Source organism: Canis lupus, chromosome 3, assembly GCF_003254725.2.
Source record: "Canis lupus dingo isolate Sandy chromosome 3, ASM325472v2, whole genome shotgun sequence".
NCBI classification, from domain to species: domain Eukaryota; kingdom Metazoa; phylum Chordata; class Mammalia; order Carnivora; family Canidae; genus Canis; species Canis lupus.
Window position 1 is genome coordinate 64416123 of NC_064245.1, and position 17332 is coordinate 64433454.

General features: G+C 43.8%; 1 protein-coding gene and 1 non-coding gene across 19 annotated transcripts in view; both read left to right on the forward strand.

Moving 5' to 3' along the window:
* PROM1 (prominin 1) overlaps positions 1–17332 on the forward strand; it is a 133276-nt gene that overhangs the window by 98859 nt on the left and 17085 nt on the right. For all 18 annotated transcript variants that reach the window (XM_035714228.2, XM_025437328.3, XM_049108596.1 and 15 more), the window contains 6 exons: positions 1215–1278; positions 4364–4523; positions 6725–6877; positions 13179–13302; positions 15051–15154; positions 16703–16787. In XM_035714228.2, coding sequence (XP_035570121.1) covers positions 1215–1278; positions 4364–4523; positions 6725–6877; positions 13179–13302; positions 15051–15154; positions 16703–16787 — 690 coding nt within the window. The remainder of the gene's footprint in view (positions 1–1214; positions 1279–4363; positions 4524–6724; positions 6878–13178; positions 13303–15050; positions 15155–16702; positions 16788–17332) is intronic.
* On the forward strand, positions 4690–4792 carry LOC112654185 (U6 spliceosomal RNA). The gene has a single exon (XR_003132849.1). It is a non-coding gene; the product is annotated as a U6 spliceosomal RNA (small nuclear RNA).

Genomic DNA, 17332 nt, shown 5'->3' on the forward strand with positions numbered 1-17332 from the left:
TCAGGTGTACACTAATCCAACAAGCACCCGTGTGCTGGTAGCTTAGTTACCGCTGAGGAAACAGAAGTGGTGGATGTTCTTTTCCTGGCATTGACGTTACCATGCCAAACTCACTTGCTGGCACCATAAATCTTATAACGTCTATAACCTAGATCGGAGTGCTCTAAAAGCCTATCACAGGCTGGGTAGCTTCTCAACAAGAGAAATTTATTTCTCAGTTCTGGCAGCTGGAAGTCCAAGATTAGGGGGTCAGCACGATCGAGTTCTAGCAAGAGACCCTTCAAGAGGCTTCACTCTCCTGACCTAATCACCTCCAGAAGGCCCCACCTCCTCATACCATCACTCATGTTCAGGATTAGGATTTCAGTGTGTGATGCCAGGGACAGGAGGCAGGGCTATGCAGACATTCAGTCCATAACAAGCTGTAATTGATACAGTGTTCCCCAGCAGATGGCTAAATACACCAGCAGACAGCTAAGAAACACAAAATAAACCACTTCCAGAGGAAACGCTGTCTGTTCAGTTGAATTACTTGGAAATAATGACATCTTCTTATCCCAGATTTAGCCCCAAAATGACATAGCTTGGCTTGGCTGTTTTTGTTTTCACTTTAGTCTCACTAAAATGTGTATCCTCTATAAGCTGTGTGTTCTGTGAGACTAGACTTAGTTAACTGCCATGACTCTTGTTTCGTTAACAAACTGACTCTTGTTTTGGAAACTCACTTTCTACCTGCATGAGGATCATTGTACAGATCAGAGCTTCTCAACATCAGCACTGTTGACATTGTTGATAATTTCCTGTGGTGGAGGTTGTCCCATGTTTTTGGGCTATTTACTAACACCCAGGTCCCTGATCACCCAGGGCCACTGTCGTGATGACCAGAACATCTCCAGACATTGCCGAATGTCTCCTGGAGGACAAAATCCCCTCCCCCCCATTGAGAAATGCTAGTATAGATGACATGAGTTAAAAGTTTAAAAGCAGAAGACTTTTAGCAGGATCTTTGATAGATACAATTTAAAGAGAAAGCCCTCTCTAAAGGGGAATTTTTTAGTGATCTTTTGATGGCCATATGGTTATGATTTCAGGCTTAATATGACTGTTAACATTATTACTTTGCTTCTCTATTCCACACTTTGCTGAAAACTGAGTACTTGTTAATTGCCTTTCTACTCACTATGTATATCAATTTACTTTGAACTATTTTCTAGGGCTATAAATCCTTTAATGATATTCCTGAGATGGTGCAAAATCAAACCACAGACATCGTATCAGGTGAGAATCAGAGTTTGAACTCATTTTGTTTCTCTCTGTGTTAAGAATTAGATAATTAATACCAAAAAAATCATATTGTTAAGAACTATACTTTTTCCCCCTCTTAAAAATAATCTCTCACTAATCTGGAAAATTAAATGAGCATCAGAGCTTTCTAAATGTGCCATCTTCACACAGTGATTTAGATTTTAAGAAATAATAATCCTCTTGAACTCTGATTAATATCATCCTGCTAGGTGGAGGCTGCAAGATCAAGGGCCACACTGTAGTGATGAGTCCTTGTCGTTGTCATGAACTGTCAAAGCTAAGGACAGCCATAGATGAACTAGGGAGGTCACACTTTGATTGGTTTCACTGGGGGAAAACTGTAGGTTATTATATTTTCTTTAAAAAAAAGTGAAAAAAGTTTTCCCAGGGATACTATGTATAAGGATTTGTCTTTTTAGGAAAATATTTATCTGCCTTCCGATGCTGCTGTAATGGTATCTTAGGCTCTTAAGGTTGCTTATGATTTTGGAGAAGCAAGACTGATATTTGGGAGAATTCTACTAGTCTTAAATGATTGAATCACACTGTATTTGGGTTATGATATTTGGGGTAAATGTGCAGAGAAAGAGTGAGGTGTAAACAGTTTTTTGTGTAGCAATGACAATAGACGTGGGTTATTTGCTTAAAGAAGAAATCTCTGAAGCTATATGAGATTTTTCTCCTTTTAAATCATCTTCCCTGTGCTTCCTTTTATCTGTTGACCAAGCAGTTTTAAAATGTTGTGTTAGAAATATTTGATTTTTTTTCCTGTAATAGTGTTCTCTCAATCCATTAAGGCTTCGGGTGAAAAGCATTTCACATAGTGCTTTAGATGTTTTGTGGGTTCCTTTTTGTTTCACCTAAGATTCTACTTTAAAATATTAGGATATTAAAGATGAAGTTCTCAGTTTCCTATGCTAGCTTCTGAAGGCTAACACATGCTGTGTGTCTGATAGCCACCTGCTTACTAATTTCTGTGTTTACTTTTTTTTGTTCCCCCTTTCTGGACCTCTTCTGCCAATACATGCAGCCCTCCCCTGTAAGTCTGGCAAAGCAAGGTGTGCAGTATGCGTGAGCGAGGTCCATTGCACACAGTGTCATTGCCTAAACACAAGCCAGAGTTTTCCCAGGTCTGGGCGGGTATCAACTCCATTAGCCTGAATATCCATTGCTTATTTTCATGTCTTTCCAAAAAAATAAAAACCCTTTGCTCCCATGTTTTTTTTTTTTGTTTTTTTTTTTTTTTAAATATTTATTTATTTATTTTTCATGATAGTCACAGAGAGAGAGAGAGAGAGGCAGAGACACAGGCAGAGGGAGAAGCAGGCTCCATGCACCGGGAGCCCGATGTGGGACTCGATCCCGGGTCTCCAGGATCGCGCCCTGGGCCAAGGGCAGGCGCCAAACCGCTGCGCCACCCAGGGATCCCGCTCCCATGTTTTGATCACTCGGCCCTACCCTGCACACATATCTTGAGTGCCTACTGTGTGCCAGGCTCTGCTGGGCTTAGGGGGTGGGAGATGAATAAAGCATGATCCCTGCCGGCCCTTCAGCTGGGCATGTAAACAGATGCATTTTCCCACACTCTAGAGACATGACAAGGTATGTGCAAGGGATCCAAGGTGGGAAAGGCTAGTGGAATGCTTCCTGGAGGAAGCAACATCTAAACTAGACCCCGAGGGAAGTATTTGGGGAGAGAGGACGCCGGCCATGATGGTCACCCAAGCTGGCAGGGCCAGGGAGTTCTGTCATATGGGAGGGCAGGACAGCCTGAGAAGCAGAAAAAACCTATTTCTGATTCTAGGGAATGTTCATAGGTGAGGGAGAGTCTGCAAACCACATCTCTCAAACTCCCAAAAATCCTAGAGGTAAAGAAGAGATCCACCAAGTCACCTTGTTGAGGATCCTCAGGCTTTTGGACACAGGTGGAAGAGAATTGAGACACTGTGGGTAGTCTTCTCCTAGGAGCTCTGTGTGAACAACACACTTTGAAAAAGATCCCCACCATCTTATGTAATTCCATTTGATTCATGCAACCATCTGCCATCCGAAATTCACCAGGAGCCCTGGGATCACATTGTGAGAACAGTTCACCTTGTCTCTGCTGCTGCAAAGAGATTTATCTCCCTTTTCAGGATCAGTGAACACTTAACTGATTAGCACGTTCTTAGGACATCTGTGTCAAGAATCACTGTGGATAGTGGCAACTTCATACCTGTGTGAGCACTGAGTTAGGTGATGCCCATGTCCTAGGTAACCTTGATCCCAGGACTTGTCACAGTGGACACACTTCCCAGAAACTTAGAACTTATCTTCTCTCAGAAAGGTTAGGATGGATGTTACTAAGAAACTCTTTGACCACTGGGAATACATTGCTATCTACATATGAGAGACACAGGTGTACTTTAACAAGTCTTAATTTGTAGGAGTCACATACAGTTTGAACAAAAATGTCGCCCGGGGCTCGCTTGTTCAAAAAATGGTTCCTGGTGAATTATAGTGTTCCTGAATGCTATTCCTTATTAAATTTATTTTTTCCAAAATCATTTAACCGAAGCTTTGGAGTTAGACAAACCCGGGGTTCAATCCTATTTCTAGCACTTTCTGGAAAAAAAAAAAAGACCTATAGGCAAGTAGTTTAACCTCAATAGCCTTCTGGCTCACTTCATAAAATAGGAATAAGAATATCTACCCCAGTGGGATAAATGAGTTAACATTTATAAAAGTGCCTGGTCTGTGGTAGGCATGCCATATGTTTTAGTCACCAAGGTTCATTCTATTTCTTTAGTGAAATAAGTAGCAGAGGAAAACTCTGGCTTGACTTCAGCACCATGTCATTAAAAGTCAACGCTCATAGCTTGCCGTTTTGTTAAGTAATTGCTCTTTGATGGTCTTGGCTACATTCATGCTTGTTGTAGAACCTTTCCACGTTTGAAACACATACATAACATGGGGAAAACTCAAAAAGTGGTTGAAGCTCTTCATTTTTGTTCCAAAAACAAAGTTTCTGTTTCCCCGTAGTTTTGAAAATGCATAACCTGGATATATTTGTTTTCAGATGTCAAAAGGACCTTGAATTCCCTTGGCTCAGATATTGAAAATATGAGCGAACAGATTCCTATTCAGGATAAGCTGTCAGATTTCATAGGTTATATTAATGACACTGAAACTTACATTCACCGCAATTTGCCCACGTTGGAAGAGTATGATTCGTACAGGTGAGTGCCCCCCTGGAGCTGGCAAACTAGAGAGCTAACCTTGCTCTGGAACAGAATAGAAATCTGATATGATAACTAGGATCATCATCTTATGAGAGAAGATCGTACAAAGAGCCCATAGCCCGATAGGTGTTAACCCTAGTTTATGTTTATTTAAAAAGTTGGAGTGCTCGCTTTGGCAGTGCATATACTAAAGTTGGAACTAGACAAGAAAGATTAGCATGGACCTGCACAAGGATGGTATGCAAACTCATATATTATGTATTTTTTAAAAATGGCTCAAGAAAGTTCTTGAGCCTAGTAGTCAGTAACTTGCCATTTTGACATCATTAATGGCTTCTAGAATCTTAGTCATAACTATCTAACACATGTAAAATTATTTTAAAGCCCGAAAGTAATTAAGGAGAGCATTTGAATAATATTCTTCTTTTCATTGGCTTAAAAAATAAACATGTAGAGCTTTGTTCTCACAGAAAGATTTTCCTTGAAACGAGTAAATTGCTCAAGAGCTCAGGGAAGCAGCTGTGGTCCTCAGCTGTTGATTGCTGCATTAGAAAATGTTAGCAGTGGGGTTTGGCCCTGGAGACGACAGTGGACATCTCAGGCGGGAGTGCTAGGGAGCCATGGACTCACAGACTTGAGGAATTTCAAGGACCACATGAGATAAGATGTGCTCTCCTCTCTGAAAGGCTCAGCCCCACCACCCATCACTTTCAGAATCATTCTTACAGCCCAAACTCATGGAGATTCCAGAGACTTTTCTTCCTATTCTGGTATTTGTTATGTAAGACCCCAAGATAAATAATAAAATGCTAACAATAATTGCTAGCATTTCACAAACAGTTGCATTGTGCCCTCCAAAGTGTGTTTCGTGGGATATCTCATAATACTCAAAAAAACAAACAAACAAAAAAAATCTGCCGTGTTGTGTCCTATTTGTAACCTTGTTTCACAGACAAGTTGAAGCTCAGAGGAGAGGAATAACCTTCACAAGGTCAGCAGCAATGTAGCAGAGATGGGTTTTCAACTCCCATCTGACTATGCTCTTAATTACTACCCTGTAATCATGAAGACATTTTCTTACTGCGGCTAGGCCATCCCAGCAGGTGTCAGGACAAACATAAGACAGACCCTTTCTCAATGAATTTACAATATCATTAGAGGTTAGAGTTTCACAAATGGAAAGATTGATACAATTATCTGTCTATACCATGGGCTCCCCCTGCCCTGAGAACTAGAAGCTTATTTTTAAAGGAAATCTAACCAAGCAGATGAAGCATGTATTAACTGCAAAAGATTTCTGAGGTTCCATGGCTCATGGTTCCAGTGTCTGGAACGAAATGCCACAGAATGGGTGCAGGTGGCTATTATAATTATCAAAATTGCTCTTAATTTAATTAAAAGCTTCAGTGGCAGTTTTTGTCGCAGAACTAAATTCTTTATTTTTTAGCGTTTTAAAGATTGGGAAGCATTTCTAGCCTTGAATGCTCCTCAGCTCCTGGAAAAGGTTGTTGTTCATTCCGGGAATGCCACTAAGACCTAATTGAGGATCCATTATCCTAAAATGTCTCACAGGACCATTACAAAACTGAGATTTGTATTCTACAGGCACTTGATTTAGGATGCTTGTAAATTCTAAAGTATTCAGCGCACTCCCCATGTAGAGTTTCTGGTTCAGCAAAGAACACGATGCCCCCTTTCCCTAATAATTCTTGCAACTACCAAGCATTTTAGAGAAAGACCAGGGAAAAGAGCCTGATATTTCTTTATCTGTTATCTAGTCATGATCTGTCCACATCTCGTCATCATTATAACAAGTGCTCACAGCATCGGGGACCTTGACAGGACTTACAGATCTGAAGGGGTACGGTTATCAGTAGCTTTGGAGAACCTGGGTAAACCCTGCTTTAGGAGCCCCACAGAAATGAAACAACAGAAGGAAGCAATCGTCTCCCGACCAGTGAGCGAGACAGAGTTCTTCAAAACCAAGATAAAAATTAAAATTTCCTGCTGGTTGGGTTGGAGGACTAGGGGTGAGAAGGGATCCTGTCACTACAGTGTTACTCTCCGAGGAATTAACAGGGGAATCTGATATTTGATTGCCAAGTATTTCTCACCTGCTCCAGCCCTAGTCTGACAGCTTTTGTGTTATAACAGTGCCACCTCTTTTATGTATAATAACACCGTGCTTGCTTCACCAGGTGGCTGGGTGGCCTGATTGTCTGCTGTTTGCTGACCCTCATAGTCGTCTTTTATTACCTGGGCTTGATGTGTGGCACATTTGGCTATGACCGGCATGCCACCCCGACCAGACGAGGCTGCGTCTCAAACACCGGGGGCATCTTTCTCATGGTGTGAGTGTTTGCTCTTCCTTGCCACGTGGGGGGTGAAAATGTAGGTGGGAGAGCAGATGGCACGAAGCCAGTGGCCTCTGCGCTGAGTGTTCTGGGTTCCAGTGGAGCAGGTATCCCCGTGTGATTGTACCTTTCGTCGGTTTGGGAAATCCCGCCAAGTGTAAAAAAGTAAAAGAAAACTCTAAATTGTACTTTGATAGACAAGCTGAAATGCAGCATCTATAGATGGTGGGCTGCTCTGTAGCTAAATTATTTCTAAGCTTGCTTTCTTGATTCCTGTTGTATTTTCTCTCTCTCCCTGCCACCCCCTCCCTGCCTCCCTCCATCCATCCATTTATTTATTCACCAGAAACTTGCTGAGGATTGGCCTGGTATCAAACACTGTTCTCTGTGGTCAGCAGTATCATTAGCTTGTTTACTTTGAAACTGGAAACTTGATTCAGCAAAGGGATTGTTGACCCGGCACCCTTAGGATTTTGACACGTAACCTAAATTAGTGATAAGAGCAGGTGTGGGGTATCAGCGAGAGGCAAACCTGCAGAACACTGGAGCAATTGTCCCTACCTCAAAGACATTCATACCCAAGCTCATATTTTTGAAACAAACAAACAAAAAACCTTCACCAGGATGTGACAAAGCACAGAGGGCATGAGCTGGGTGTGACTGGAGATGGAGCCAGAAATGTCAAGTAGGAGGCAGAGGTAGAAGCTTTGAATGCACCTCAGAGAGGAAGCTGTATGGCTTCCAAGTTGACATTTTCTTTTCCAGTAAGTATATCAAGAATAAGCAGCGGGGTGTGTGATGGGGCTGGAGAGGAAGGTAAAGCTTTAGAACAAGTTCATGGAGCAATGGAGAATCAAAATCTCAGCCATGTTCTCATTTCTCTGCTTGTATCACTAGTAGCAGGCTGGGAGAAGCTGGTCAGCAAGTGTTGTGCATTAACGTGCTTTTTCAAACATTGGGTCACTACAATAATTAATTAGACTGTTGAGTCATGATGGTAAGGCCTTTCCCTCAAACCCGTAGCCTCCAGTAGAGTACAGCTTTTATTAGCATTAACACAGCCACAAAGAGCCTTCCAAACAACCTTGAAGCTAACAACACGGGAATCTGCCAGAATCGGACACAAGTGAACAGCACTCCATGCATGGAAAAGGCTGTGTGCTCACATACCTACACTTAAGAAATTAACCCAGCAAGGAAGAGTATATGGCCCTGCCATTTTGTATCTGTTCACGATTACAGATTGTGTACAGATACAAAATAGTTTAGATAGAAAATGAGTTTAATGTCCAGATTTTACTAATCCTGGTACTTGGCTGTTTTGTCAGTGTTTCAAGGTGAGTCTATGCACCACATCTTTTTAACTGCTTGGTGGGAGGGAGCACCTTGCTCTGAAAAGCTGCACTTCTCATAGAATTCTATTTTGCACATTTTTTAAGAGTCGAAGCCAAAATATATGCTATCTGGCTTTGAAGATAAAAGAAACAGGGGAATCATGAGCAGTGAGATGGAGTCTAAAATTACTTCAATTTGGGTATAATTCTCACCTCTGCAGACTAAGGAATCTGTGAAGAGACAAAGTCACATGGAAGCCCATGGCTTGGGAATGAAGGGCTTTATCACATGGTAGGAAAAATGCTGGCCAATGCACTTCAGGTGCATTGTTGACACCTACCACTTAGCATGGAATTCATGTTTGCTGTGCTTCCATGTCTCTTGAGACATCTGGTAAACAACTGGATAATTATAAAGGAGGAAAATGGTACAAGTATAGTTAGTGTAGTCAAACTGATTAGATGAATGTAATTCCCTCTTAAAAACTATTTATTTGATTGTAGGAACAAGAAAGAGTGTATTTTGTTCAGCTACAACCATAACACCACCTGTTCTTAAAAACAGTGACGCCATCCATTGAAGAGCATGGTCTCTTCAAAAACCAAGCAAGAATCCTTATTTCCCAGGGAGCTCCTAGTGAAAGAACTGGCAGGAGGAAAAGTAGAAAGGCCTGGCTTTGCTCTGATACTCTGTCTTCTGAGGGTCTAGGGAGCACATTAGGGACTGGATGGGATACAGTAGGAATGTACATCTGTCTCAGGGGCACATGGAAGGTCTCCCTTGAGGTAAGGAGACCTAACCCAGGTACAAAGAAAACAACAAGCTCTTGTACTGAAGCCCACTGTGAAACTTCCAGTTTTAGCTCTTGCAAAACCACGCTCAGATTATCTGGAGCTTTGAAGAAAAGCTAATACCCAGCATGGCCATGGGTGTCACAAAATGGGCCACATGTACACACCGGTGGCAGTTCAACAGTCATAGATATTTCAGAAAACAGTTTGTCAGGCTGTAGTTGGGGCCAGAAAGACACAACAATCTCCTTGGCCAAGTCATCTCCATTTTAGGGGATCCGTTTTTAGGAAGAAGAACCCAGCTGTGGACAAAGCATCACAAGCAGGGAAGTGTTCTTGCACTTTTAGTTATAATAGTGATGCATTGGGAATGACACCAAGGTCAGCCACCAAAGAGTGAGAGATCCTGGGGTCACTGAAATGTAACCAGGTTGTCTACCTTGGATTGTTGACCAGAGTCCCTAAGATGATTGACAGGAGCTCACGAGATTATGCACACGTCACTACCATAACTGTGTAGATTTAGGAGTCAGCACACGTTTCTATAAAGGTCCAGATAATAAATATTTTTGCTTTTACTGGCCACATGCAGTCTTTATTGCATGTTCTTTTTCTTTTTTAAAAAATTTTAATAAAAAAAAATTTAATAGTTTTATTTAACCTATAACATCCAAAACATTATCATTTCAACTTTCAATCAGTATAAAATTACTGAGGTGTAGTCTATATTCTTTTTTTCTCTACTAAGACTCTGAAATTCAGTGTGTATTGCACAGTTATGACACATCTTTATTTGGAGTAGCGACATTTCAAGTGCTCAATAGCTCTTTGTGACTAGGAGCTTTGGACATTGAAGTTCTAGGTAATGATATTAAAAACATAGAATTCAAGTCAATATGGGAATTTTTTATTTTCCTGGGACATCTAAACTACTTCGTGAAATTTGGAGGTGAACCTTAAAATTCCCTTGGCTCCACTCCCTTATCTAACTTAATACCAATCTCATTGATTTTTTTTTTAACATTCTAAGAATGTTATCAACCCATTCTCTTTCTCTACTCCCAACACCCCAATCGAAGATACCATTTTATCTCAACTGTGTATCCTCTTACTGATTTACCTGCATCCACTGACCATTCTAAACTCTTCTCTATCCGACACCCATGGTAGTGTTTTCAAACATCTAAATCTGCTCATGTGATCCCTCTGCTTAAAACACTTTAGTGGCTTTCTGTTGCTCTAAGAATAAAGACAAACTATCATAATATGATCTACAAATCTCATTTCTGGTCTAGCTACACTAGCCTTTTAGTCCCTGTCACCACTGAGCCTGTGTACATCCTAATTAACTCCTATTGCATGTTATTTTTCTTTTTTTTTATTAAAGATTTTATTTATTTATTCATGACAGACACAGAGAGAGAAAGAGGCAGAGACACAGGCAGAGGGAGAAGCAGGCCCACGCAGGGAGCCTGATGTGGGACTTCATCCCCAGTCTCCAGGATCATACCCCGGGCAGAAGGTGGCGCTAAACCACTGGGCCACCGGGGCTGCCGCATGTTATTTTTCTTATTCTGGTTTTACTTCTCCTTCTTTTCAACACTTTGAGCACACATTAGCCCTTGTATCTGAGTGACAGGCCTTGGGTGTGGTGTGTTTTTTATCTAGATAGATGCATATTTAGGAAACAAAGGCTGGAAATGCTAACAATAAGCTATTTAGAGTAGCTTGTTGTTTTGAAGCATTCTTTCAAAGGTTTTGATGATTTTTGTGACTCCAATACACACACATGCTCAGGCACACGGTTAAACTATGGTGACTGGCATACGCTTCACACGTGTTCCCCTTCTTTATACTCTCCCTGACCTCAAAAGCCTCTTAGGTCAGAGAAATTCAAGCTGAGAGAGGCCCCTGCAATGAGCAGATCTTGCTATTTATTTCATCCAAACCAGACAAATATTTGTAATTGCGCCTTAAGTCTATCCACTGGGCAGATTCATGCCCTTAGAAAGGGAGGCTGTTGTTTCTAAGTCCATCAGCCTATGTGCTTCTGAGGGTCCTTCCTGTTTGTACCAGTGACGGTACAATCATCAGTGATGATCTGGCTATTCCACCTAGACAGATTCAACACTCTGCTCTGTCTGTGTCTTCTACACCTGAGTAACTGAGCACCCTAGAGAAAAGTCACACCATGGGGCACGTTGGCGTCCCTACAGAATTTTATTCCTACCTCAAATGGATCCTTCAGAGCCCTACAAGTTTCTTCCATCCTTACCTTCCCCCTTCCTTCTTTCCTTCCTTCCCTCCCTCCCTCCCTCCCTTCTTTCCTTCCTTCCTTCCTTCCTTCCTTCCTTCCTTCCTTCCTTCCTTCCTTCCTTCCTCAATGGCTTTTTTCACTCTGGTATATCCATCCTCCTCATGTTCCCCCTCTCTTAGTAGAAGGCTTTACCACCTTCTTCACAAAGAAAATAAAAACCAAAACAACTTCCCAAGGCGCCGGTGGTGCTGTGTCCACACACATATGGTGCCACATGCAGAGGGATGTCTCCCATCTGGGCCTGTCCCACCTGCGTTTCCCAATCCCATCCCTGCACACTGCCCCAAGCCTTCCATGGGTCAGTCTGCCCTCTCTTGCATCCTCCTTCTCCTCTTCCCCTCCCCCTAGACTTGCTTCTCAACACTAAACATGTTCTGCTCTCTCCCCTCTTTAAACGTGAAAACAGAAAACCTCCCAACACCCCTTCTTCCCTCTCACGCCCTTCCCTGCACGGACTTCTGGAAATAATGGTGTTTGCTTCCTCTGGTTTTCCTTATCTCCATGCCCTGCCCAGGCCACTCCCCTGCCCTCAGGTCCTCAGTGGCCTCTAGGCTTCCAGCCAGAGGACTTCCTTTACTTCTTCTGGAACGTGCATGCCCTCCCTGCAGTGTTTGGGACCGCTGCCCACTCTCTCCCCCTGCAGACACACCTTTGTTTTCCCTTCAGTGACTGTGGGCCTGGTGCTTTCTTTCCTACATTGCAACTCTCCTTAGCAGTCTTGTGTGTCTTGTGTGCTGCTTGCCCTACTCACCTGCTCCTCCAGCAGTCAAGTCCCCCAGGCCCAGCCCAAGTGTGCTTCTCCCTCCAGCGTCAGCCCCAGGGTCCAGTGGTCACGTCTAAGCATTTGATTGCCTCCTGCAGGCCTGGCACCCACATATGTGTGCTCCAGACGCAGCCGACTCCCCCCCAACATCCCCCGCACGTATCATGGGGGGGCAGGGGGAGCAGGACCAGGTCGCACCTCTCTTCCCTTCCTGGGCCCCGGCATCTCCTTCCCTGCTGCCAAGCCCCAGCTTCAGCCTGGCCCTTCCTCGCAGCATCCCCAGCACATCCCGCGGGGTCCGCCTCCCCTGTCCCATCTCCTCTCCCGTCTCACTTCTCTCCCCTGCCTCCAGCCACATCGGGCCACCGCCCAGGGCTGACAACAGCCTCCTCAGTGGTCGCCACTGTCCGTCCTGTGGTGCACACTCTGCCGAGAATGTTCTTCCTCAGAGAGAACCGGGCTTATGTTCCTCCTGCGCTTCAAGGCCCGCAGCAGCCTGCCCTCCTGGACCAGCCAGGCCCCGTCCCGTCCCGTGCACCCCGCCTGCCCCCCCCGAAGGCTGCCTTCGCGCCCCCCCAGCCCTCCCTCTGGATGCAGAGCCACGTTGGCCCCTTTCAGACTCCCAGCGGTGCGTGCCCCCCTCAGAACGCCGCCCCTCCCCGTGTCCCCGCAGCTTCACCCCCCTGACCCCAGAGACCATGTCTGAAGCACCGTGCTGGCTGCAAGGAGAGCAGAGTCTAAGCCTTCCCTAAATACGTGTGTGCGGCCCACAGATCCCAGTGCCTATGGCTTCCTGTCCCCTCCTGAGCAGGCAGGGTCGGTCCCTTAACCTGCACAGAGCAAAGGCTCTCGGTCTGTTTCCTACACTGCATAGGTAGCATTAGCAAGGACCAGCAGGTAATACTGGATCTCTAGTTTTTTGTTGTGTGTTTTTTTAAAGTACTCCCTACATCTGACGTGGGGCTTGAACTCATAACCCGGAGATCAAGGGTCACACACTCTACCAACTGAACCAGGTGCCCCTGAATGTTGAATGGTTTACTGTAGAATTCCAAACTTTATTTCCGTTTTGGTTTTGGTTTTGTTTTCCAGCGGAGTTGGAATCAGTTTCCTCTTTTGTTGGATACTGATGACCATTGTGGTGCTCACGTTTGTCATCGGTGGAAACATGGAAAAACTGGTCTGTGAGCCTTACCAGAACAGGAAACTATTCCAGGTTAAGTATGACTTCTGGGCCCGATGGGATATGCCTTCAGTGGAAATTCTGATGTCTCTGTATCTTGTGGGGTCAGAAAGATGAGCAGTTTGGTTTCTTAATTCACTAAGTTAAGATTCCTTCAATTAGAGCAAATAACTGTGGTAGTATTGTTTCTCGAACGTCAAGTGAAATGAGTACCAGGACTTGAAGCGTCCTCATCAGTGTGGATTGTAATAAGCTGGGAAAGAAAATTCTTGAGGAGGGGTACCCCAGGAAGTTTCTGACATTTTAAAGAGTCTCTCAAATGACAATTGCCCATACAGATGGTGTGAGGCCTTCAATTTGAAGTGAGAGACACCAACAAATTCCATGCCTTGTGGCCAAGTATCGTCCCTGGTGGACGTCTGAGGAGACCATTGAGAAATGAATTTGGGCTCCACTTTCTCTTGAAACTGAGTCCTGTGGGCTCATCGGGACCGCTTCTCAGTTCAGCTTCATTAGTTAATGAGGAGGTTTGGGTCTATGTGCCAGTCTTTTCACTCTGGCTTTCTGGTGCTTTTTTCTACATTCTGGCTTTTAAAATATATTTGTTTTCCTGTTTTATTGTATATACTTTTCCACTTCATATCTGTTATGAAATCCGGTGAGGAACTATGCAGGTAACCAGTTGTCATGGAATTTTATTTTATTTTTTAAAGATTTTTTAATTTACTTATTTGAGAAAGAAAAAGTGTGCACATGTGAGCGCATGGAAACATTAGTAGGGTGAGGGGCAGAGGGAGAGGAAGAAGCAGGCTTCCCACTGAGCAGGGACCCTGACATGGGGCTCGATCCCAGGACCTCAGGATCATGACCTGATCTGAAGGCAGATGCTTAACTGACTGAGCTATACGGGTGCTGCTGTTGTCATGGTATTTTAATTTTTCAGTTGGCTGAGGAAAATTAAATTGGGAGTGTCGATTTGTCAAATTATGTCTGTTTGGCCTCTTGATAAAAAAAATAATAGCGATCAGCAAGCCAGACTTCATGTTCCATGCTGTGTTAAATTGCTAAAGTGGAATTCTTTAAAAATAGAGGGATATTTTGAAAACATTTACATTCCTCAAGCACATACATGGTCATGCATTAAGGAGCTCATTAAGATATATGATATATTAGCCATCTTAAATATATGATGTTAAGTGAGAGAATATGCAAGTTTTAATTCATTTTGTCTAGAGTAAAGGAGTAAAGAGATGGGCCAACTGTTTTATGGCTTTCTATAGGCTATTCTGAATCAAGTTGTCAATTCTTCTCTTATTTCTAATGTCCCTGTCTTACTAAGAGAGATGTTCTCTCAGGGCAGCCCCGGTGGCTCAGCGGTTTAGCGCCGCCTTCAGCCCAGGGCATGATCCTGGAGATCTGGGATCGAGTCCCACATCGGGTTCCCTGCACGGAGCCTACTTCTCCCTTTGCCTGTGTCTCTGCCTCTGTCTCTGTCTGTTTCTCATGAATGAATAAATAAAATCTTAAAAAAAAAAAAAAGAAAGGGAAATGTTCTTCAAAAAAAAAGCAGTTTCAGTAATTCTTACTGAAGTATCAGTAAGAACTGCCCCCATTGGGCAGTTTATTATGATCACACTATTATTTTCTTGTTTTAAATTGGAAACCAATGAAGAAAATCATGATCTGAAAACCCCCAAATATATTTAACAGAATATTTTATTATGTGTATGCATATTAGTATAAAAGCATCTTTCAAAATAGCTTTTTTCAATTTGTTCTAGATTTTGGACACCCCATATTTACTAAATGAGAATTGGAAATACTATCTCTCTGGCATGGTGTTGAACAAACCGGACATTAATCTCACTTTTGAACAAGTTTACAGGTATAAATAATGGCATGATGCATTTTTTTTGGCTACTGAAAATGTTGTTTGTTCCAGAATGAGATTTTGCTTTCAAAGTGTCTTTAAGCTTGATAAGACTAGCTGTTCTATAATCTTCACAAAGAGATAGTAGAAATAAGACCAAAAAGAGATCCTTCTACTAAAAGCCTTCTAGACTTTGGTGTGGTGATGTCTCAAGGTCCTTCTGTTCAGTATCCCCTAGACCTCGCTAGTTAAGGTGACCCTAAGTGGCATTAAAGAGATCCTCTGAGAACTCTGGTGCAGGAGTCACGCTACCCCAAGTAAATGCCATATAACAAGATGTCAGTGGATGGGTCCAAATCTCATACATGCTAATAGTGAAGCACCTGACAGGCCAGGCTGTGTAGTCAGTCTGCCTGGGCTCCAGTCTTGGCTCTGCCATCAGGGAGCAGGCCTTGGTGATCTTGGGCAATTTTACTTCTCTGTTCAATAGGGTTCAAAGCCTTCCCATCATCTCTAGCAGAGACAACAAATGAGTGGCACACGTGCCCACCTGTTGATCTCGCCCTCGTGATAGCCGTTGGTAGTTAGCAGAGGTCTTGTTCATAGCCCAGAGAGTCTCAGGATCCTTCTCAGGATCCTGCCTCAGCATGTTGTAGGCAAAGGTTATCAATCGATTTGAGTTACTGTGCATGATTAAACCATCCCTGGCCTGAAAGGACGAAGCCAGCCTTCTTGGCCTGGCCTGCCAGCTCTTTATGACTCTGGCTCTGCAGTCTTACCCCTGGTGGTTAGTGTATCAAGCTCTCTGTTCCAACAACACCAACCTACTGGGAATTCCCTGAAGAGGAGCATCACACCTCTAGGGCTGTGGGAAAGTCACTTTACCCAGGCACCCCTCAGGGCTAGAGGGCTTTGGCTGCTGGACCAGGAAGAGGCACCCCCAGGAAGCAGCTATCTCAGCAGCAAGGATATGCATCAGATGAGCCTGCCTTTCTTGGCTCAGTTGAAGAAGGATTTTGCACATTTTAGAGAAGCATGAAGAGGTGAAGCCAAGCTATGTGAACTGACCGTCTGGATCTATGTGTGTTCCGCTTCTGTATCTCAACCCTGGAAATACAGAGGCAGGTGGTCTGGCAGAGGTTTGAATCTTTTAATAAAGCCCATGATATGCTGTGTAACACACATCTTTCCAGCAGGTGGTGGCTTGTTTTGTTTATTTATGAGAATTTATTTCTTCCCAATTTGTGAACTTATGATTCCATCATAGCACTAGAAAAAGCACAAAGGAGACAGATGGAAGGATGACTTACCACTCTTACTGTAACTGTTCCAAAGATGGGACATTTAGTAAAGCAGGGAACGAAGTCCAGAATGGTAGGTCTCCGGGGCGAATCCATGCAGCCACTAGTGACCGCCCCCCCCGCATCAGCCCTCAAAAGCCGCTTCTGTGCTTGCAGATGTAAACAAAAGATACACCGTGAACCTTTCTCTCCACCCATAGCTGGGGACAGAGATGGACACGGCTGCCTTTTCTGGATCATGATCTCTCTGTTTTTCCCACAGTGACTGCAAAGAAAATAAGGGCATCTATAGCACACTTAAGCTAGAGAACACCTACAACATCAGTGAGCATCTCAACATTCAGGAGGTAAGGAGTAGAGCCAGGCAGGAAACTGATGTACATCTTTAGTAAATCCATTTCTTTCTTTCTTTTCTTCCTTTATTACTTTCTTTCTTTGTCATTGAGGTGAAATTCACGTAAGGGAAAATCCTAAGACATTTTCGCCACCCCCAACCAGGTGTCTCTCTTGAGGCATGAGTTCCTCTAGTGGACTGTGCAGGTGCCCTAGGGGGGTCTGGCTGCAGATGCGATGCAGGAGGATCTTATCTTGCTATGTGTCAGGGTCCCTAGAGGAACAAATCCCAGGGATATTGGCTTTCCAACACTGGCCACCCTTTCCTGGTAGGTGCCTGAAGAGGGAACAAGACACCCAAGACTCCAGCCTACACAGTCTTTGCCCCTTGGGAGTCAGGGCTGTGGCCCCAGGGCTCCAGGGAGGCCCTGCAGAGCTCTATTGGCCTTCGAAAGACGGCGTGGCAAGAGTGTTGGGAGCAGACAGGAGGGAATGATTTCCTCCTTCTCCTTTGCCTGTGCCCACCCACAAATCTTGAGCCTTAAGACTCTGAAGAGAG